This window comes from Anomalospiza imberbis, chromosome 6 (genome assembly GCF_031753505.1).
Source record: "Anomalospiza imberbis isolate Cuckoo-Finch-1a 21T00152 chromosome 6, ASM3175350v1, whole genome shotgun sequence".
NCBI lineage: Eukaryota > Metazoa > Chordata > Aves > Passeriformes > Viduidae > Anomalospiza > Anomalospiza imberbis.
This window is the reverse complement of record NC_089686.1, coordinates 15,829,011-15,852,294: the sequence shown is the minus strand read 5'-3', so window position 1 is coordinate 15,852,294 and position 23,284 is coordinate 15,829,011. Positions and strand designations below refer to the sequence as shown.

The following is a 23,284-nucleotide window of genomic DNA, read 5'->3' as shown; positions in this document are numbered from 1 at the left end:
GTATTCTTGTGGATTTCAGTGAAGCAGAACAGTAATAAATCCCTAAAAAGCTAACTGGTGACCATGTAATTTTAATACAATTGCTCTCATCAGCACAGCAGTAACAGCTATACCTCTGAAAACACAGGAGAACCTTTTTCTAGCCACAATAAAAAGAATTCAAACAGACATTATGGAAAATCTCCTCAGATTGTCTGCAATTTTAAGAGCAAGGGCATTCTGGTATGATCTAATAGTACTACACTCGTCTACTTTTACAAAGAAAGACAAGACTAGAAAATATTAACAAACTTACTGTGAAGCTTATCTTAAATCAAAACTATCCTGAACTTAGCAAATGAGGCAGCAATTCAGAAAAGCACTTTAGCACAAGCTTAATAACATACTCATGCTCAAATGTTTTGCAAGAACGTAACTGTATGTCTGGATACATGGTAATTTACAGTTTTGGCTTTTACAAATTGGTCTCCCAATTTGCCCCTGTGATTTAGCAACATTCTAGTACACGAGCCATTACCTTAATTTCTGTAAGGAAATATAGTAGCACAGCAAATGCATGGTAATTTATGTCAAAACTCTATTGTAATGCCACATCACAACAGGTACCTGCATAACTGCACCTGGTAAATTAAAGTGATACCGATACATTCGATAAATAAAAAATAAATTACAGACTATGGGAAAAATGTCACTGATCACACCAATGACCTAAACTTGTTTTCTAGTTACTGCCAAGGTCTGGAGTAATATTTAAATATAGTATTTCTGCAAGCATTCAGAGAATTACAAAATAAACTTCTAACAATCATTTGTAAACAAGTTTAAAATGCACAATTATATTTCAGTAGTTTATTTTGGAGGAAAAAAGCAGTGCAAAATAGGCCAACCAAAATTCAGAAGGCAGCCAGGAAAATAAAATTCTTATTTGATGTTCTAACTAGGAAACAGCATACAGACATTTTCATTGGATCCAACACTCAGATTCATGTAAACATACTTAGTTTGAAAGGTCTTGAGTTAGTAACCCAGTTCTAACATCATTGCTTCATACCCACCACCCGATAAAGAAACAAAACCCAAAAAACCAAAAAAAGCCCAAGCCATTGTAATAAAGGGAGCAATAGGCAAATCTACAAACACTCCACCAGCCGGTTACAAGAAAGTACCATACAAAAATATGCACTGGCAAGTTCCTTCCTGAGGGCATCTTTTGTTACACATGTAACATAAAAACGCTTTTTATTTTAAACAAAAAAAACAAACCCCAAACTGTAGATGTCAATTTTATTTTAGTCATGGCTTTACGAAAGGTTTGGTCTACCATGAATACTTTTATAAACCCTTACCTATGTACATCTCACTCACTCACACCACAGCCATCCGAGACCTGCAAGCTGCAGACAACACGGGATCCAGCAGCCTCAAAGCATACAAGGGTTGTGAAGCGTGCCCAGCTCAGAACTGATTTGCAACACTTGAGGAAGTTGGCTGTGCTTATGTGCACCCTGGGATCTGACTGATACCATACTCAGAAGGTTCTTCATAGAAATATTTTCAAGTTAGTAATCCCTCTAGAGGTGGAATCATCTTCTATTGTGTAAATCATCCGGAAAAATTCAATCCTGGCTACAGGAAATTCCCAAGAATGGCATTTTGGAATATAACCAATCTCTCCTATGGAAAAAGCTTGTTTACATAAAAGAACTGCTACATAACACTCTTCAAAACTTTTTGCCCTCTAGGACTGGTACCATCAGGTAGGGTAGTGACATCTTTTACACAGTTTAATCCTCTCCGTGATCCACCTGGGCTTTAAGTTCTAGACCCTTTCCTTCTGAGTAGCCATCTAACATATGATACTAACCAAACTGGTATTAAATGCTGCAGTGACAGATGCTTTATGAACATGTGCTATAGAAAAGACAGAAATTCCTATATTTGCAAGCTAGGAGCTTAACTAAGGAAATTTGCATAACACCGCCCTTCTTAAATGTATTTTAGGGCTAATAAGGGAAAGAGAAGGCCACTTCTACCAAAATAGTGTTTCTGTTCTCAGCACTTGGATATTTCCAATATAGTGTTCAGAACTAGCAAAAGTTGCAGAAATTCTCAACAGCAGAAGATGCTGCCATACTAGAAGATATCTCAAGAGATACAAATTGGCTGTGCTATAATTTACAAATAGTATACAGCACTGTTGTAAATTACCACATGGCCTCGCCTGGCAGCTTGCAACAAAGTAATGGGGTCTCCAAAGTAATGGGGTGTCCTGTATTTCTACCTTATATGAAGGTACACAATTTTGTTTACATTTTACAGAAAAAAATGCACAACGACATGGATCTGTGGAAGGCAGTGACTGTGTTACCTCTCAGGATACACAGATCAGGTGTGCTGCTCCAAGGAAAAAGCACAGCTCTGCCAGCCTTTTCCCAGAGCTGTCCCAGAGTCCTCACAAGTGCAATGGAGGGAGAATTAAACTCCCTGCGAAGAGACGAGCTGCTTCCATTAACTCTTCTAAGATTTCAGCACTAGCAGAAAATTGAAAGTATGTTATTTAATCTACTAAATGACTCAACCTAAAAAGTGGCACCCTCTCTCTGGGTGAAACGTGTTGCTGTTTGCAAGTGTGGTTAGAAGCCAATCTGAGTGAAGCAATGAGGCCAGGGGGGAGAACTGCAAAGCTGGAACAGGGGTGGTCACCTCAGTTCTGTGCCCTGAATAAGCAGGCTGCTCTGTCCTACTCAAAGTGCAGTGGCTTCACAGCAAGCTACCTGCCAACATCATGACTGGTCAACATTTCAAGAGATTTGGTTTAGTGATACTGAAGTTGTCCTAGCTTTCTTATGCAAAGGCCTACCTGGAAAAAAGAGGAGCGGGGAGTTTTGTAGGCAAAAATCTCTAGCACTGTTACATTCAGACACTGCATTTCAACATTATTATCTCTTGATACCATGAGGTCCGATTTTAAAATGCTGGTCACCAGTGATTACAAAGAACAATAGAAATGAAAGAGCAACCCTCCCACAATGAAAGGACTAGTGTTAAAACACATGTGTGTGTAAACTCACTACAGATTTGCAATTGGAATCTGATGAAATGGATTTGGATCACTTTCTTGCTCTTCCCCTTTCAGTCCGTTTCATCAGCAAATTAGGCTAAATCAAATGGAAAGTTCTTTTATTTTGCTTTTTTGTGTTGTGTTTTATGTTAGGTTTTTTTTCCATTTTTTTGTCAATTGTATTGTTAAAGCCTGATCTGGTTCTGGGACCACAATTTGTATCCCTGGGGCTTTTTCTCAGTCCATGGCATTGGCAAGTTATTGAGAAGAAGCTTTTGTTGCCAACGTAGCGACGCAGTGCTGCTGGAAGCCGGGGGACACTGCTGAGTTGCAGCCTAGTCTCTGGTGTTGCAGTTTTACTGAACTGCTGCTCTCGCTCTCCACAATCCAGGAGGAGTCTTTTCCCATGACGCTGAGACAGCCTGTGCTAGCACAGCATATCCGCTCGTCCATGATCCCACCGCTCTGCTCTGCCAGGAGCTTGCTGTGGTTTAGCTGGGTCACCTCAGGTACCTGACCCTGCAGGACAGCAGCTATGTGGTTCAGCAGATCTGTGAAAAATTCAGAAACACCCTCATAACCTGAAAAGAGAAAGAATGAAGGAGAGAAAAAAAGGCAATTAAGCAATTTCCTTAGGTTCGTTGAAAGGCTTCTTTTAACAGTTTGTTTCTTGAAGTGTCCTTGCCCTCCACTGATCATAAAAAAGCTGATAAAAAATTAGATTACATCATTGTAAGTGACAGCAGAAGAAGATTAGCATAAACAGGAACAGAGATTCTTGCAATAAAAGTATTTTTCCAATGAGAAAAATAATTGCCTTTCAGATTTGCTCCCAAGTATATATACGTATATATAATTTTAGGTATATTCTATCATTTTTTGCCAAGTCCAGGTTTTTCCCTAAGTTACAAATTCTCTGGTATAATGTTGATATTTTCCATAACATTTCCAGGTTCTCTATGGCAAGTAGCTCTAGTGCAGAGCTTTGTTGAGGGTCTGGACCCTCTCCAGAATTTGCCCAGCAATACCCTCAGTTAGGGAAACCTCAGAGGACAGCAGGGCTGGCTTTATACCCTACAGAAAAGGCAGCTTCCCAGTGAGCAAGAAGCGATGCTCGTCTAACCTAACCTAACTTGACACTTAAAATGTGTTTGCTGCTGTGTCTGAAAAAACACCCAAGGGACAGGAAATGTGTATCAATGATACAGCATTTGATAGAAACATCACTCATTTATTTCGGTACTGAAACCACGTTTCTGCATGTTCCATTAAGTGATTCCAGACGATTTACAATGCAGTTTAATAACAAGTTTCCTAGTTAAAACAGTTGCTTAAATACCAGTAGACATAACATTCTTGGTGACACAAAGGGTGGCAGGTATACAGAGCTTCTGGGTCTATTCTACACACTGTGCTACAGGCACAGTTTTATCATTGAATTGAATTTTAAAATTGAACCAGACATGCAACATATGGGTACAATGTTCTGAAATAGATCTTAACTGCTACTGCATTACCTAAAATTGTTGTCAGTTTGCCTTAGTGTTTAGAGGTGATATATGACATTCAGTGTTGTTTAATAGGATTGGCTGATTGTTTTGAAATGTCTATAAAAGTATTCTGGAAGTGACCTGGTATAATACAGGAGACTGAAGCAATAAGTAAGTTTAAAAGACCTATGTGAATAACACACATTCACACAACAGCACATCAGCAGAACCAGAGACCACAAAGTAAATGCATACTTTAAAACACTTTAGTGATGTTATCACTGGGCAGAAGAATTCCTCAGATCCATAACGAATTCAATTTTAATTTCCATTCTTCTGTAAAGGCCAACTTCCTTAGGCAATAAAAAACCCAACTTCCTGGAATACATGAAGTAAGACTATAATTTCACCTATAATAAATGTGGGGATTTTATGGTGTATTTATAAGCCATATTTCAACCAATTAACTCTTTTTTAGGTTGCTACATTCCTTTGGATTTTATTGTGCTTGGTCCCAATTCTCCTAGATATTTAACAGGTCACACAAAACACCAGCAATGTGAGACAACAGCTCACAGTTCTTCTTTCTCAGAGGCTCTTGAAGGGATTCACCAAACAAATCTCTCATTTCAAAACACCAAGTTTCCCAGTGCCCTACATCATAATCCACTGGTCAGCAGGGGTCAACTAGAACTCTTAGGGCTGGCCATGGGAGTCAGAACAGGATCTCCACCCCTTGGACAGAAGTGCTTGTTACGCTTTCTTGCTTATGTAAAAGCCATGGGATTAGCCTTCAAATCTACTCAGAGTGCTTCAAACACCCCAGGAATAAGCCATCTCCATAGTAACAGCTTTAATATTCAGCAAGGAGATCCATAGTACCCCAGAGTGTTCTTTGTCTGCTCATTGAAAACAAACTAGCCTTGTAGGAGGGCACCTGGCAAACTCACAAATAAGTTGCTTTAAATATTTAATAGGAATAAGATGGCCAGTTATTCTGTCCTGAAATCAGCAGATGTTAGTGAAAGGAAGCTGTAGGTAACAGGCAGGCTCTGTCTGTGCTAGCCCTCTGCACACTGTGTGGAAACGCCCAAGTAATTCTGCCCAGTCACTCAGAAGAAACTTCACAAACTTGTAAAAAGGAAATAGAAGGAAGGCAGGAAGAGAATTAGCTGTCTCAGCTCTTCGTTCGCAGGACACCTGGGAAGGCTGCGAACTGTGAGTATTGCCTCACTTGGTTCACCTAGGGCTCCTGTAGGCCTCTCAAACCAGTCAGTTGTGGGACACCACTGTGCTGCAATGATATCAAAATCAAGAAGTGCAGGTTAAATTACACCTTCAGAAATTACTGGCAGTGAATTTGGGATTCATGTTATAAAGGGAATCAGTGGGAGGATATAACTTTTGCATGCCTAAAACATAACTTGCATGAATCGTGCTCCAGCAGGTGCTGTCTGCCCACTTGAAACAATTTTGGAAATGCCCGTCTGCAAGATGCCTGAATTTTGCTATACTGAGAACAGTCTCCAGAGTCCTCTGGCTGAGCATGGATAGGAAATATGTCTACACAGCAATGCATCTGAAAACAAGTGCCCACCTCTGCAAGCTTTGGTGGAGGCAAGAAATGGCTATGACCGTTTTTAAGCTAGTATTATAGACGCTACCTGCCTGATTTTTCAGAGATTCCTCCTGATCCGGCACACTTGGCTTTTCTGCATGTTCCCTTGGTTAGAGAGAAATGGACAGCCCATATCCTGCATTTACAGCAATGTTTTTACACACACAGAATGCACGTTCAGATCTGAGGCTCCCAGCTACCATGCAGATTCACCAGAGCCAGCAGTTCACCTGCACGGTGATAGCCTGCAGCTGCTGGGGCTGGGTGAGCTCAGCCACAAACACAGGACAGCAGGTTACATGGAATGTTTTCTCTCACTTAGGTCAGACAAACATAACTCCCACAGGCTACGTGACTGTGCCTACAGTTCAATATCTCAGCTGGTAACCACTGCTAAATATAGTACCAGTAGTTTCCCACATAACAAAACACACAATAGGCCTTTCAGGCATTTATCTTTAAAATCTTTTTAAAGAGTTGCTGGTACTAATGCAGCAGATAACAGACAACATCCTCCTACAGGTACACCTGCTCTCAATTCTGTCATCTCAGATGACATCCATGGAGTGGCAGGTTCAAACTAGCTTCAAGCCCAGTAAACATGGAAGACAGCACGCAAGAAAGGCAGCAAACCTCTGGATAAGGCTTTGGTCGGGCTTGGCCCCAAGCCATGGCTTGAGTTCCATGAAAGAGGCTGTGAATACTCTTTAAAGGACATCTCTTCCCCTCCCCTTTTCAGAGAAGTGGTGCAAAGATAATGCCCAGAAGGGCTGGCTCCAGTTTGGCTCTACTGCAACTCTTGAAGGCTATGATGATTTGAGGAAGAAGAGCAAGGAAGGGCACTTCCTGGGACCGCACTGAGCCAGGAACAGGGAGATCCCACTGCTGATGCAGCCCACTGGTGACTCTTTTGTGGTGGGTTGAGTTTGAACTTCTCACTAGCAAGGTGCTGGCTCAATCAATGAAGTCAGTAATTGTAACTCTTCAGCCTTTAATCATATAGGCCCTTGGAGGGAAATACAGGTACCTCTGCTGAACGAGTTTTTGAGCAACAGATGTAACTTTGCTTCTGTTGCGTTTTACCCCATTGCTTCTTCTCTGACCTCAGTAGACCTTGAGAGCTGAGCTCATCTCAGTTCTGCTACATTTTTACAAATTTTAAGCCACTTTTTCTCTCCCCAGCCTTCTCTTCTGTATGTCTGGGCCCTGCTGCTATCCTCTAGTTTTTCTCCAACTTGTCTTCAGCCTGTCCCACAGTGATAGGTTGATACCATCACAATCCATATGTTCACCACCAAAAAAAAACAACTGTGTGAGAAACAATGTAGATCAGTGCATGAGAAACTTCCCTGTGCTCTCAAGCCTCCTGCAAGGACTAAAACACTATTAATTCAAAGTCCCTTCAAAGACCAATTACTGCAGGCTGAAATGCAGGACTTGGGCTGAATATTGAAAACTACTGCCTTAGGGTAGAAATACAGCAAAGCATTTCTGCAAACTTAAGTGACAACAAGAAGACATTGGTCCTGTCCAAATATATGTTTGCCACATTGCTGTTCCCCAATGTGGACTTTTCAATATTTCAAGAAAAGGAGAATTTCAGTCTGTGCAAAGTACTAAATCCAAAATAATACTTGAAAAAAACACCCAAAACCAAAAACATGAAGCACCAAACCAAAATGCGGGATACAGGACTGCACAAGAATGTCCTCTATCACTGACTTCAAGACCCACTCTCTGAAATATAATCCTATTAATAAAACTGATATGATTCCATCTAACACCCAATTTAGGTTGTTTCACTGCCCTGGGCAGAAGAGTGTTTTCATGGGTCTGCAAATTGCATAACTCCAAGTGGTAGAACCATGCTGGGAAGTGACCTGAGAATAGCAGAGCTGAGTTTTAAGAGGAAGCCACTCACTGTAGAGAGAGACAGACAAGGCACTACAGGGCAGTAGGAATGAGGACCTGATCTGAAAAACTGAAGAGATTGGGAGCTCAGGATAAGACCTCTAGATATAAAGACACCACACCCATATTGAAAACTTAGTTTTCAATGACAGGTTAAAGAAACTACACAACAGCCTGTGTTAGTCTCTGGAAATAAACACCCCCATTCGGGTAATGAGAGGAGATTCTAAGAGAGAAAAGCACCCTGCAAAACAGCAACAAATGGGATGATCTGTTCTTTTTCTGGGTTAGACTACTGAATTTAGCACGAGTGACAGACCATTACTGCCTCACCCTTATTCACACTTACAGCTGATGATCAAGGAGCTTGTTTAGTTGTTTCCAAGACATATGTTGCATGAAAAAAGGTGGAGGACAAATTTACCCATTTCTACATTTCTGCTCTAATCCATCCTTTTACTCCGGGACACACTTATGAGAACCTGCAAGGATACTAGCTCTCTACAGCAACTTCTGTGCACCTACAATTCTATCATTTTCCAATTCCTGGTATTGCTTTTGTACACAAATGTCTTTTTGTAGGGAATCAATTTGCACAGGAAGAAATTTTCAAGGGAACAGTTAGTTGCTTCCACCCCCTCATTTTTTTTAATGGCTCAGAGTCTCAAAACAAAACAAAACAAAAAAGTAATCTTTAAAGGCTTTCCTAAAATAGAATTTAGTATTCTTTTAATTTCAGAATGAGGGCTAGGCCTAGAAAGGGTAGGTCCCAGCACACAGTCCCACAGTGCAGTTCTTGAGTTTCCCTTTGCACAGGAGGGCACAACAGCTATGTTACAATTGGCCACTAAAATTTGACCATATCTCCTAAGAGCTGATACTTCAGATGCAAATTCCGTATCTAGATTAGGGTTCTTCCCTTCCCAGACTGACCTGTATTTGATCTCAGAACCATCTGGTTGCTGCTGTCCCACCCCCAGCCTGGGAAGCAATGATATGAGACAACAGCAGTTAAAACTTGCTCCAAAAGCAGGAGTGGAAAGGCCTTTCTTACCTGGGAATGCATTTATATCAATTACTGCATGCTGCCCAGTCTGGTTGTTAATGATGATATCAATTCCAAAGAGGGAAACTCCCAGAGCTTGCCGCAGCGCTTTAGAGATTTCCCGGATGACGTCGTCATTTGGCCGCTCAAATACTCCTTCGATTTTATCCAGCTAAAATGGAAAAAGACACATTACTAAGGGACTTTGAAACAGCCTTTTTAGTGGAAAGATTGATTTTCAGAAGTTTCCAGGTGCATATCCACCAAATCTAATTGCAGAGAACCAGTGTCATGAAACCGAGAAAGATACCAAAGAGAAACTACTTTCATAATTCAAAATCCTTCCTAAATTGAAAATTCATCTGCTCTAAAGCATCTAGTTCTTCCTCTTCACACTGGTGCGGCTATAGAAGCAAAGCAGTGTATCAGACTCATTATTTTAAGTACTAGATCTACACCTTAAAAAACATATACAGGTGGCATATTTAACCCTGTGCTGCAAAAGTTCTGGCTATCATTATTTCAGTGTAGATCAAGGTCTCTGTTAAAGGGCTGACAGGACAGACTCCTGCTGTTAGTTTAATCTGAGTCATACAATACGACTCAGCTGATATCTTAAGGGCAGAGCATACTTTTTATGTGGGTTCAAATGATTTTGTAAGTATTTATTAAAATGAGTGACTTAGGTTACTTATGACTGGAGGATGCACTCTTCTTCGCTTTTTAAACTATATGTTACACAGCAGAAGTATGCTGTTATGCCTACAGAAGCATGACTGGAATACATATTTGTGTTAATGAGATGGCAGGTAAACCACAGCACTCTCTAAGTCTGAAAGTAAATTTTTAGTAATGGCTTCTCCTTCAACATAACCACAAAAGGATTTATGACTAGCATAACTACAGTTTTAATATTTAGCATGCCTACCAGTGCTGCACACAAAATTCAAAATCAAATACAAAACTAGTCCCCAGCAGAGTTTGTGAAACAGAAAAGAATCCCAAGACTCAAGAGATTGAAAGGACCCAGTGCTGTAAAGTGATTTTTTCAGTAGCCAAGTGCCCAAGAACTTGTTAAGATTCATATATCCAAATCTTATTAAAAGGACTGGTAATGCTAGCATGAAACTGTGCAGTGTGCTGGTACTGCTGGTCTGGAAGGACATCCAGAAATGGTCCCATAGTCACAGCTCGGGCATGCTCACATGGCAGACAACTATTGGCCCTCTGTGGCCTTGTGCCAACACAATTTCTATGCTTTAATTTTCACTGTTTGTCTTTCCTCACAGAACTGAGTCCTAGAAGAATGATTTATGCTTATTAATCTCTCTAGACAGTAAAAAGCCAGGTGTTTGCATTTAGAACCTCCTTCTTCCCTTTGCCTAGATTAGCTCTGGGTAGTTTGGGAAGCAGCACATCCCTGCTACAAGTTCTTCCTCACCGGAGCTCGGTAAGGAAAACCAGAGGGGGACACAGTCATGCTGGTTCGTGGTACCAAACAGACCTCAGCCTGCAACACAGAAGCAGACAGCTTATGAAAGAGAGTCACTAGCTACTAACACTTCCATAAGAAAAGATTAGATAGGTTTCCAGCTGCACTAGAGGGAAAAAGACCAAGTGTACTTACCGCTGTTAAGACAGATGAGGACTCTGGTTTGGAAACATTGTGGCTGTTGAAAAATATTGATTCTCTGTCTGCAATTAAAAACAGGTTGTAAATAAATTTATATCAGATTTTAATTTCCAAAGGAATAATGTAAAGAACAGTAGGTGGCAGTGCAGCCCCATGAAGGTCATCCTGGTCTCAACCATCCACCCCACCCACAGGGCTCTCCTGCTTGCTGGCACTTGGCTGCCTGCACAGGCAGGGACTCACAGACAGATAACCCACGGTTCTCGGACCACAGATAAATAGAACCACACACTGGGTAAACAGAAATCAGTTTTCCTTCCTTCACCAGAGCAAATTAACTAAGTTCAGTCAGATAATTAAGTTAATTTTTACTAATGTGCTATACTCGAAGTGGCAATTCCAAGAGGAATTCTGTCTGTGTGACAGAAGAGAGAAGCTGCAATCACTGCAGGTGGCAGGCCAGTAGCACCCAGGGTACACTGAGAGCCCTGGGAACCTGGGCAGGGCACTGTGACCATGGCAGAACGCAATACATTTTGTGACCAGGACCTGTCCTTCTTTTGGAGGCACCACTGGAATGAAGGAGACACTCTGAGGCGACAGAAGCCACTATCCTAACAGTTTATATGAACACAGATTCTGGCCTACTTAATTTGATCAGGACATACACCAGACCTAAATGTAAATACAGGCACACACAGCTACAGACAAGAACTTCTACCAGCATCCTACTACACCTATATTAACAAAATACATATTAGTGTGTGAAATGCAGTAGTGAGCATACATGGAGATACTAGGATTAGCCAAAAACACTAAGAAAAGTGACAAAAAACTGGCATTTTTTCATTCATCTCCTTTAATTTGATCCCATCCTCACCTCCTGGACTTGTTCAGTTGCTATCAGATTATGCTTGCTCCCATCTATGTGCTGCTAATTTTTTATGCTTTTGGTGGGCCACAGAATGCAGTTCTCTGGAAAGGAGCCTTTTTTCCATAAAGGAAATCTAAGTAATCTTTTACGAAAACACTTCAAGTCTTGCTGTCTAATGACATACAGAAGAATCCCTCTCCTCACTGACAAATCCATTCCTCCTTCTCCCCAGCAGAGCTGATATCTACAAACCAAAGGACATTTCCCACCAAGATTTTCAACACTGGGCCTCACATGAAGAGGGAGGCTCATTTAGGGGAGAGCACAAGTGATCTTTAATTTAAAACACACACATATTCAAGGTAAAAATAGGGAGAGGAAGTGCTGAATGATGGAATCCAGGAAATTCTCTCCAAAGCACATTTATAAACAAATTCCGGAACAAATGACACACGAACTTGCTGTGAAAGGAGAGAACTTCTCTCCCTCTCCTCCTTTCCACATGACATAAAGCAGTGTCTAACAGGTAAGACTCAGGTTACCATTGCATAAATATTTACTATATTAATGCCATTCGTACGTATTCCAGAGCAGGTGAGTTATCTCCCTTTCTATTGAGAGAATACAGAAGTGGAAACATGGTATGTCCAAACCAGCTGCCTTCACTTCAGCAGTTTTTTTCACAGATATTTTCTTTGAAGATGTTTCCTGCTGAGGCTGCAAGAACAGACGTTTTCTTTAAAATCAGTACAACGTACCTGAGATGCCTGCAGAGAAGTTCTTTAAAGATGGTCTTTTCACCACAGTGTAAGACTCCCCAACCACGAAAACTTTATAGAGCACAGCATTGTGATTGATGAAGCTCTGAATGACACAAGGGGGGCGAACAGCTTTGAGGCCTTCCTGGTTGAAGATGATCGCCATCTGGAAACACACACACATGGCTGTGCAAAAGGCTGGCAATAATTTCATGCTTACTCACACCTGACAAACAACAAGGGGAACATCTTTTCTGCATCTTGCTCTATTTCATTGTGTTTCATTTAACTGACATACAGCTCTGCAAACACTACTGGCAGTGAAGCTTTCATTTTCAATCAACATTTTCTTCACAGCACTTTGCAATTTCATTTGCTGCCTTTAGTTGGGAAACTAATGCAACTGCAGGTACAACAAAGAGATAAAACATCTGACCAACACAGACAACAAAGTTTGTATTGAATACAAGCCTGTATCATGAGAACAACAGAAGGAACAGCTCTGTGCACTAACTACAAGAATTCTTCCCCACAGTTCTATATCCTTGATTTGCTTCAGCCAAGTTGCAACAGACTAAGCACCAGGGCTTCACCCACACCAGAGGACATTTCTCAGACTCTAGTAGCTCTTACTGCTAACAAATTCTGGCCTATCAATTTTCCTGCTTGGTTTCACCCCATTACTCTAAACAGATAGTCCTCTTGAAGGCACTGGAATAAATACGCTGAAAAGGAAGGAATTTATTCGGCCTTATGAATGATCAAATAACTGCACACATGCACAATAACTCAGTAGAGTAACATTTTCTATGTTCAAGTCAATGCATGCATTCAATACCTACTTGCAGCTGATATTCTTGCTGTCTCTATTACACAGCACAGAGTGAATTTGTGAGTGGTAGCAACGTGTGCAGGAAATTTCTTTAACAGACAGAATCATCCATCAAGATGATTCGCAACAACAACATCACACCTCATTTGTCTATTACTGGTGGCAAGAAACATTGTTCTCTTCCTCCTCTTGTGTGGATTGTTGGCATTATAGTGTCTACAACATCACCCTGGCAAGAACTGTGCTGCTCCTGTAGTGTTCTCTTCCACTCTTAGTTCATTAATTCCCACAAATAAACATAGATGAACAGGTTCAGTCTATTTTAGAAGTGTGGAAAGCCAGAGTTTATCTTCTCAGATAGCCTAGCACTGACCTAGGCTATTGGAAGCTATGTGAAGCCTCTGTTCTGCAAAGCTGTGTGCTGGCAGCCCCATGGACTAGCACACAGCCCCTATAAGCCATATAAATCCCGTGGCGCTGCGTTATGCCGGTTCACTGCAATGTCTCATGGTTTTTAACATGCATGAATAGAGCTCCAAGAATTTGCTTGCAGGGTGCACTTGCTCTTTGTCATCTAGCACAGACCTGCTGTGTCTGGCAGTAACGTGGGTACAACACTTGATATCATAATTTCCAAATAGCATTTCTCATTATAAATACAGAGCTCTTTTGAAGGCAAAACAAAACATTTACACCAAGAATTTTTACTGACAATGTCCATAAGGAATTCAGTCTCACAAAACCTAGTGATTCTCTGCCTTTTCCTTCTTGTCTGCTCAAATGCTCAGAAAAAAATCTGGATACATTTCTTCAGGTCTGGGTCTCTCATGGCAGCTTTACCAAAGGTTAGTTATGTTCTGACCCGCTGGCAGCCAAGAAGCACAGCTTCCAGCCATCATCTCTGTTCAAGTTTAACAAATGGTGCTGGCAAACTGGGAGTCAAGTGCTGAGCTGCTGAGGCCACTGCTAGTGCAGAGGCCATGTAGAACTAGGGACACCACAGAAAGGGTGACACCACCTCAGCTTGCACAACATGTACTCACAAGAGAGGAGTGGAGTCTGCCAGCCTCACCTAGAACTCACACACTAAACCCAAACTCACACACCAATCTTAGACTCAAGCCTGCACCTTCAGCTGTCCCTGTTAGCCAGTACTTGAACTTTCTTAACAGCCATCTTATGAAGAAAAGCAGGTTTCTGGTCAGTGCTCTAATTTCAGTGTCAGCCCTGCATTGGAAATATATCCACAAAAAGTGAAGTGATTTACCAAAAGCCAGACAAGGAGTCATTAATAAAACAGACAACAATTTCTTGCTTCTAGACCTATGCTCCATCTTTTAGACAGATTGTGCCATAAGCAGGTATTTATTCTATGCTTCCTTTGTAATTATTGAACCATAAGCAATTCCAAAACAGTTCCACTCTGATCATAAATATAGTTTTGGATCAGCCCTGAGAACTCAGCAGCTCCAAAAGTGACTACTGCTACTACTATGTAAAGTACTATGCAAGACTTCAGGCTTTTTTCCAGGGGTCCTCCTAAGCTCTTGTCATAAGTTCCTGTGATAAACTGCAGACTATGGCTGCATTTTAGTCTAATTTTTGCTCTGGCAGGAGGCTTAGATGTGTCTGCACTGTATAAAAGAAGATCAAAGAAAGATTAACCAAGGGAATAAAGTCCAAGCCTAACTGGACAAGTACTGAGAGGTTCCTGCATTTCAGTTTGCAGTTGCAGAGGAACTCTTGACAGAAAAATCAACAGGAAAATTGGAGTCTTAAATTCATTAACAATCCAGTACCCAAGTGTTCTCAGGAATGACAGCAAAAATTTATAGCAGCTGCTCCAGCAAACAAACAGGACTGTTGGCTTGTGAAATAAGCCAAGGTAAAGCCTGCCTAAAAAACTCTCACTGCATTTTTAAAAGGAAGCGCTGGTCAGTCAAGATTTCAGCCATAGCCATTCTGCTCATCTAGATTTACAATTTACATGAGGATCTTCAGTTCTTGGAGACATTGCAGCAATGTCTCATAGTGCACGTTTCAAGAGCAGCTGGGAAACCTGGACTGATGGCCACGTTGTTAACAAAGGAAGCCAGGAGTTAGGAGAGCCAGCAGCAAGGGCTGGATTCTCAAAACTGATCTGAAGTAAGCAGGAAGGCAGGAAGCACAAATGGAAAAGAATTAAAACAGGACTCAACTCACTTAAATTTAGAGGAAGCTAATCTCATAGGTAATGCACTCATTCCGGGAATATACAACCATTTTAGCTGCCTTACAGGAAGGCAGATAAGTTCTACCAGTCCTGTTCTCCCCACAGATCCCACTGTGTTATTACAACTGAACATTGCCTGGAAACCATCTCTATTTGTTACTCCCTTCCCCCTCAAGGAAAGAAGCCAGCTGCTCCATCTGAAGCACAAACCCACTTCTCATCTGTACCACATACATATTGGAAAAGTAACTTTCTGGGACAGTAACTTTATTTAGTGACCTCTTACCAAAGGAGTGACTGAAGGAGATTTCTTGGACAAAGCTGACTAGAGACTACAAACTGCTAGAAGCAACAATATGATGGAAGGTAGAAACTGCTAAAAATAGCTTGCATGATGGGAGGTAGAAACTGCTAAAAATAGCTTGCATGATGGGAGGTTCAAGTAATATTTAACTTAATTTCCGATTTTTGAAAAAATAATGGTGCAATTAAACATGAGGGAGAGGTGGGGAAGAAAGGTTTTTTAGGCACAGCCCTCTTCCTACCCACTACAGGATTAGAAATCACCAGCCAAACCACCACAGCGAGAGTGGGGGACAGGACATGACTGGAAGCAGGCGAATAATACTGCAAAATTTTTTAACTCACCTCATGAGAGTTGGTTCCATGGGCCACTCTGGTTTTACAAACTGGGTAAATAAAAAAGAAGAGACAATTCACCACTGAAACAGAACACACAAACCCTTTATAATCCTGTTCCCACCCACACATGCAAACACTGGAGTCCACCAGACCAAGGCATTGACTGTAACAGACACCAGTGACAGTCTCTGCTTGAACAGTGTCCTCAATCACTGCAAAGCTTGGCTTGCTCCAAGCTCTACTCTCTCAATTCCTCCCTGTAACTAAGGTGCAAGCACAGATCTTTATTAGGACTGGACAGAGTTGCAAAGCATCAGCTGAGAAGTTAGTACTAGTATTAGGATTGCCATCCTGTCTACTCAGAGAGCACTTTCACAACTATATAATTTTTTTCTGAGGCTAAAGCTACTTTACAGGTACTACAAACACTGCTGTCCTTAAAACAAAGGAACTGGGACACAGTCAAAACCAACTTATTTTATTACCTCCCTGTTTTCAGGGAAGAGCAGAAAATGTAATGGGCTGAACCAAACTAAGATATAACTTATTTTTCACAAACAATCATAGAGGAGGACAGAAAAAGGCAGAAAGCCTAGCAGTTTTTCTTTCTCCTTCTCATTTATCTGCTCTGTATATCCTGATTCTCACCTCCATCCTGATTAAGAGGAGGAGTAAAACCAGTAAGAGAAAAGAAACATGCTCCTTCTCTATGAGGCCAGAGAAGAGCTGAAGACCCTAGGGCCCACACAATGACTAAGGCTGATGTCACTTAGGTGTTAAGGAGAAGAGATGGAAACTTGCAAGTAGTGCGGGGGTGGATGCACAAGACTTCTTTGCAGGTTGTTGGAAGAATCAAATTACCAGGCAAGAGGGCAGGGAGCTATGAAAGAGAGATAACCTGCACTAGAGTCCAAAATAACTTGGTAACTTGAAATTTTACAAAATGGTTTATGATGTGTCACAGACATATGCTCTGGAGAGCTGGACCATTTTTAAGAAAAAATAAAAACAGAGACAAGAAAATGAAAAAACACTCCCAGAATATCAAGGTGTATTAATTTTCAGTGTTATTTTGTAGTTTCATCATCATTTAGTGGGTTTGATTCAGACCTCCTGAATATATGCTGCTGACTACTGAGGACTAGTCAGTCTGCACTGAGGGCACAATGTGAAGAGGAGGGCAAAGCCATTCAGTGGAATTTAAAGTACTGCTTCACAACCTATCTTCAGGAGACCTGCCTCATTTGGGAGAGCGGTGGCAGGGAGGGCAAAACATGCTTTTTCCACACGACTTTACCTCTGAACCTTACAAATGAGGCAAGCACCAAGGGAACAAACACCGACTAACGATCCTGCTCACTTTATACTGCAAGGAATCAAATAAAGGAACCCAGTCAAGCACAAGCCCTGCAATGAAACTTGCTACAAAGCACAAACAGTTCATAGCAGCTGATTGAGCTGTGGGCCCTTGGAGTCTGTTATCTGTGTTAACCCTCTTTTTTTTACCCTCTAAGATTATATTTGTACCATGGACCAGGGAACGGAGAGGGGGTGAAAAAAGAGGACAATCAGCAAGGCAGTGACTTTCTCAAGAAAAAAATGAATGCAGCTGGCAGGAGAAACATCTTGTACAAGTTCAGGGCAAGAGGATAACTTTGTTAGAACTATTAGCATTTCCCAGGAATGCATGTTTCCTGTAGCGAGGTGCTGAAAGTAAGGAATATCAATAAAGGGCAAAGTAAAAGCTGATAGGGAGGGGGTTTGTTTTACATTCCAAGCAGACTGCCTCAGAGCATTTGTTTCAGGAAAGTTTTAATATCCTTGACACTTTTGGCAGTGAAACCCACACTCCTACAATGTTGGCTATGTTTTGGGGGGTGCATGTGCAGTATTTAGAACCCACTAGAAGTACCAAAGAAAATCTAATGTACATACTGAATGGGAATGCCAGTCCATTCTTCTCTATAAGCTTCAAGGTATCTTCTCCACAGGCACTTGTCAGCTCCATAAAGGGTGGTGAACAGATCCTCTCATCTGCAAGAAAATAAAAAGACTCAAATGAAGACGAGGGGTTTAGCTCCTCAGCTGCATCATTACCAGCTCTCTCCATACTAACTGCTTCTTAATAGTCAGCTTATATTAAAGCACCCGAAAGGACTGTAAGCCAGCCTGAATTTGGGTTTCTGGAAACATTTCAGAAGATGAAAGGCTCCATTTTCATACAATCTATATGGCAATATAAAGCCAGTATTTTCACAGGCAGCAGAAACGATCACCTGCTTAGGAACACACTACACAAGACTTAGCCAGTGAGGTGAAAAGCAACTGGGATCTTTTTATGCCTTGGAGCATAATTTTCTAAAGCGTTTTACAAAAAACAGAATGGTCTGCAAATGTGACTAGAACAGGGAGCTCACAAAGCCATATCTCCTGTAGGGCTTCTCAGGTGGCAGATTCCAGTGTGTATTTACTTTAGACAAGGTGCCAGAACATTCTGCTGTTCTCTGGGATGGCTCTGCCATGAAAGCAGTGGGTTTATTTGGTCTGGTAAAGCCAACCAGAGCACTGTTTAGACACCACCATGTCAAGACTGCTCAGTAAGTTCTGGGTAAAGAGAAGAATCATGGGAACCATGGTAAAATTTAATGGAGCAGGTCTGCTCCAGAGTGTTTCTGCCAATGTTGTGCTCGTTCACAAGGGGTCGTGGGAAGGCTGGAGTCAAAAACTAGCCCTCTTAGTGACTCGGTAAGTTGACTCGCTCTAGGATGGATTTCCTGTTCACTGGAGGAGCACTGAGATTCCCCTGGGAATGCAGCAGGAAAGGCAGAAACCACTGTAGGATTCATAGGACTTGCACATAAATCGCTTAAGAGGGCTGGGTTGCAATCTGAAGTGCACAGAGAACCTTGACTTCAGCCGCAGCTCTGAGACAGGTCAGCAGGGCCGCAGGTTTTGAGATAAGCTGTGTGCACGTTGACAACATTGACTAAGTCAAATCAAGGACATCACACAAGTATGAACGACTATTTAAATTACCTCCTCAGTGAGCACAGCCTTAAAAAGTACTACTTTAATGGAGTTTGAGCTGTGGTCAGGTTAACTTGGGAGCCACAAATGAGTTACAACTTGAGCTGCACGGTACTGAACACAATTCAGAACGGGTCTGCCAAGACTCACTTTTCAGACTTATTTCAAGAGAAAAAGGATGACACCTTCCTCCAAGAAGCAACTGGAGACAAGCACAAATGGTGGGAGCAACTGTATCTGGCAAACTCAAGTCACAGGTTTATACCAACCAGCAACTTGTCTTAAAAATAAGCAAAGCATGGCTGAATTGAAACAAGTGGAGGCCATGCTGTGCAGATGGTGCAGAAACTGAAAAGTACATGTGAACTGAAACCCCAGCAAAGCTAAACATAACTCTGAGACAGACATGCATTCATAAATCACTTTATAAACATTGTTTGGATTAATACTTTTCACTTCATTGTAAGTACATATATAAAGAAAACTGAATCACTGGAAGTAACAGAGAAACAAAACTCTCTATCTTTTGGTACACATATCTCAATACATCCTCAAACTTTTGGAATATCTGAGAACTCTGTTCATTAGCAGTGTTGTCACTACAAGAAGTTTTCTGAGAAAAGGCTATTTTCATAGATTCTAAAAGGAGCAGAAAGATTGATGCTTTGAGGTCAACCTCTACAAAACTAAACGAAACATCCCAGATTTCAAAGCTTTCAATTTGCTGCTATGAAAACAGAAAGCAGCATCCAAAAGTGACAGGTACTGTAATATTTACAAGCCTTTGCCAGAGTGCAAGTTCCTTAGTTGGATGAATTTAGGGAATAAGATTTAGTTTACAGATACTTGGGAACAACTTTGGCTTGGCAGCTCTCCCACCCACATGCTGAAGGCTCACAAATAACTTTGCCTTCAGAGTGCAGATGCAAAGGAACGTATGGTTCCATCTCGCTTCCCTCTGTTTCTCTCTCATGCAAACAGGAAAGGGAGACAGGGAGAATCCAGTGTTCCTGCTGACTACATGACACTTGCATGGGGAGATGAAGGAAGGGGCAAACAGTAATTTCTTTTACTCTGTACTTAGAAAGGACCACCTGGATCAACAAAAAGTAGCAAAGAAGACTCTTAGCATCTCAAAGTGCTCCTGCTGAATTTGCATAACAATGGCATTTTCTCTATCAAGAAGGCAATTCTAGCCCACTGAGACCTCTAAAACAGACCATTAATTCACAGCCAGACCTGAGGACAAATGAATCCTCACTCAGCACAAGATTTCAGTAGAGCCTACAGCTAGAAAACTGCTGCTCTGAGTTTAACTGCACACACTGAAATCCTAAAGATAGCTACAGGTTAAAATAAAAAGTCCTCCAGCAATCATCCTCTCCTCCTTCACAGGGTGGCAAACACATGCTAAAGCTTTCTCTCATCATCCAGCTCCTGCTGTCAGAGTGACAGCAGTCTCTGCACACCTTCTCACTCATTGGCTGAGAGTCAATTCAATACTGATTTACATCAGCTTGGCACTACACCATGCAACCCACATAGTGCAAATGACCCCCAGTGGTACACTGAGCCTTCCCTCCCCTCCTGCTGAGTAAGCTGCTTTAATGTGGACTTACTGAGCTGTGGTCAGGTGCTGGACTCTTGGCACTGTCACCACTTCTTTGCAAACCAGCAGTGACAAGACACCATGGGAAATCATTGCCAAAAAGAACAGTAAATATTCACAAACAAGTAAACATAACAGTCAAGAGATGAGAAGGGCATCATGATTCTGGCTCCACTGCTGACCCTTTGTATTGATGCTCCGGCCTAACCCTCCAGCCTAAAACCAAGCACCATTCTCATTTGCACCTGAGAGCCCAGTGTGAACAAAGCACTTTAATAAAAGCAATCTGAAAACTACTACAGCATGAGGCCACAGCCGTGTCACCCCGCCTGTGCAGCTGCACTGGCCATACACCCCCTAGCAGAAGTGACTCTGTCAGGACACAGAGCTGATATAACCCAGAACCTGTGCACGGAGCTGGTGCTGTTGCTTTTCTACCATCAGTACTCAGCTCTGTGCTGTGCTGCTGAGTGGAAGAGTGTTCTTCTAAAACACCAAGTTTGGAAAAAACTCTGCCTCATCTTCCACACTTGGCTATGCACAAGGGACCTTAAATCCCAAGAGATTCTTACGTATTTAGTTTCTGATCTTTTCACTTTGGATGTGAAACCAAAAATCTGGCACTTCCTCCCCTCCCTTTGGGTGCATACAATCACTGCATCACACAATGAACAGATGACCACAATTAACTAACCATATCTTCCTTCATGCAGCCTGTGCTGGACCAAAGATATCAGCAGGAAAGGTCTGCCCATAAGTCTACAGACTGCTGTGAATTAAGATTCTGTACACTGCTATAGTGCACATTTAGAGAACGGTATTTCTTTATTTTCTAAGTGCCTGGTTGTCTCTGAGAGCCCTGCCTTTGAAATATGGCCACAACTCCAGGTGAACTTTGTCAGATCCAGAAGTGCCAACTTAACAGCAACAAGGAAAGATTCTTTAGATCAGAGTGTTCAGCTTTCACTTCAGACAAGTACCAGAAGTATCTGTAGCACTTTTGTTGTTAAAAACAACGTATTATAATTAAATTTAAAAGTCAAAATTCTGTCACTCTGTTCCTCCCCCATCTTTGTCCTCATTTTTAGTGCATGTCTTAGCATAAACTTTGTGGTATCTGTTTTCCGTATTTGCCTTTAGATAGTCTCCCTTCAAGATTATTTGATCTCAGAGGGAGTTTTCTCTCCCTCTCTCTCTGTCTCCTCTTTCTTATGTTCTGTATTTTTTCTCACTCTCATCCCCATCTCTCATCTAGGCTGTTCATTTTTCAACCGTTATTTCTGTTCTTTCAGTGCTTCCTACACTTTATCCCTCCATCACCTCTGAATGGAGCTCATGGCTGGAGGGATCACGTTCATTGCAAGCGCAGGGGGAGTGTTTGCAGTGGGACGCCTGAGGAGAGCAAGGAGCTGGCACTAACAGGTGACAGGCAGCAATCACAGCACCAGGGCAGTCAGCTTGGCACACCTTGTTGTGGGGTGAGCTTTGTCAGAGTGCTGTTCCATTCCCATGGAGCAACAACATCATTATGAGATTATGAGGGCTTGTCTGATGACAGCCAGTTTACAGGATGAGTAACACAGCTAACCAACAACAGAGAGGTGAAAGAGCACTCAAACCGGGGTGTTGGTGCCAGGAGGGGATTATTCCAGATGAAGTTCAACAACAGTGACAGGAGCAATGGGATGTGAAGATGGGGAATATGCAGACTAAAAACTGGCTGGGGAAAAGTATTTTCTAGCAGTGAGAATTGGTGGAATTCTTTGTGCTCAGGACTTGCTTTAGTAAGAGATGCTGAGTAATGCTTCTCTACTCAGGGTACCTGGTGGCCTGCAGACAGCCTGCCAAACAGTCACAGGATACCCAAACCCCCAGGAGAAGGCACAAGAGGCCAAACACTCAACACACACTCCCATTCAGTAGCCAGGCAAAATGGATAGAGGAAAAGTAAGAGTAATACATGGCTGTTCCCAGCTGAACCAAGTCTTAAAAATAAATTGAAACCACTGGGACAGGGCTGTACAAGACAGTCTTGCGATAGTTTCTGATAAGGGTAAATACCTTATATAAAAGTTACCTTATATAAAAGGTAATACCTTAAACCTTATATAAAAGTTTGAGAAGTACCAACACAGTGTAGGTGTGGATGACTGTGGGGAAAAAATAAACCATGAGAGAAGAAGAATCTATTTGGATTTCTTTGGTCCTTATGATTTTAGACAGGTAAGAAAACAAATAATAGATTACAGATTCAATGCCCTGCATTCATAGATCAACAAACTATATTTCTTTGTCTTCAGAAAAAGAGTTTAAAGAGAATTTATGGTCATCTGTGAGAATAGCTCAAAACCTCTGTCTAGAAAAGAAATACAATGAGAAAGCCACTGACTATTAAATTTCAGATTTACTGTCTAATCATGTTTCCCTACCTAATAATTCACCTTCCTTTACCTAGCCGAGGGATTAGGAAGTGCAGCAGGCGGGCTGAAAAAAAGAGTATTTATTCTCAGCACCAGCAGCCTCTTTCCACAAAACCACAATGCAGTCAACAAACACAGTCGAACTCTGAACT

The 23,284-nt window shown here is 41.7% G+C and overlaps 1 protein-coding gene across 4 annotated transcripts in view; it reads right to left on the bottom strand.

Moving 5' to 3' along the window:
- Positions 1-2,317: 2,317 nt before the first annotated feature.
- ITPK1 (inositol-tetrakisphosphate 1-kinase) overlaps positions 2,318-23,284 on the bottom strand; it is a 135,381-nt gene continuing 114,414 nt past the window's right edge. For 3 of the 4 annotated variants that reach the window (XM_068192572.1, XM_068192574.1, XM_068192573.1), the window contains exons 6-12: positions 18,012-18,110; positions 16,083-16,123; positions 12,391-12,556; positions 10,753-10,820; positions 10,567-10,635; positions 9,135-9,297; positions 2,318-3,642 (exon numbers count right to left, since the gene is read on the bottom strand). In XM_068192572.1, coding sequence (XP_068048673.1) covers positions 3,320-3,642; positions 9,135-9,297; positions 10,567-10,635; positions 10,753-10,820; positions 12,391-12,556; positions 16,083-16,123; positions 18,012-18,110 — 929 coding nt within the window. In that variant the 3' untranslated portion in view covers positions 2,318-3,319. The remainder of the gene's footprint in view (positions 3,643-9,134; positions 9,298-10,566; positions 10,636-10,752; positions 10,821-12,390; positions 12,557-16,082; positions 16,124-18,011; positions 18,111-23,284) is intronic. The other variant, XM_068192576.1, reaches the window with a different exon arrangement.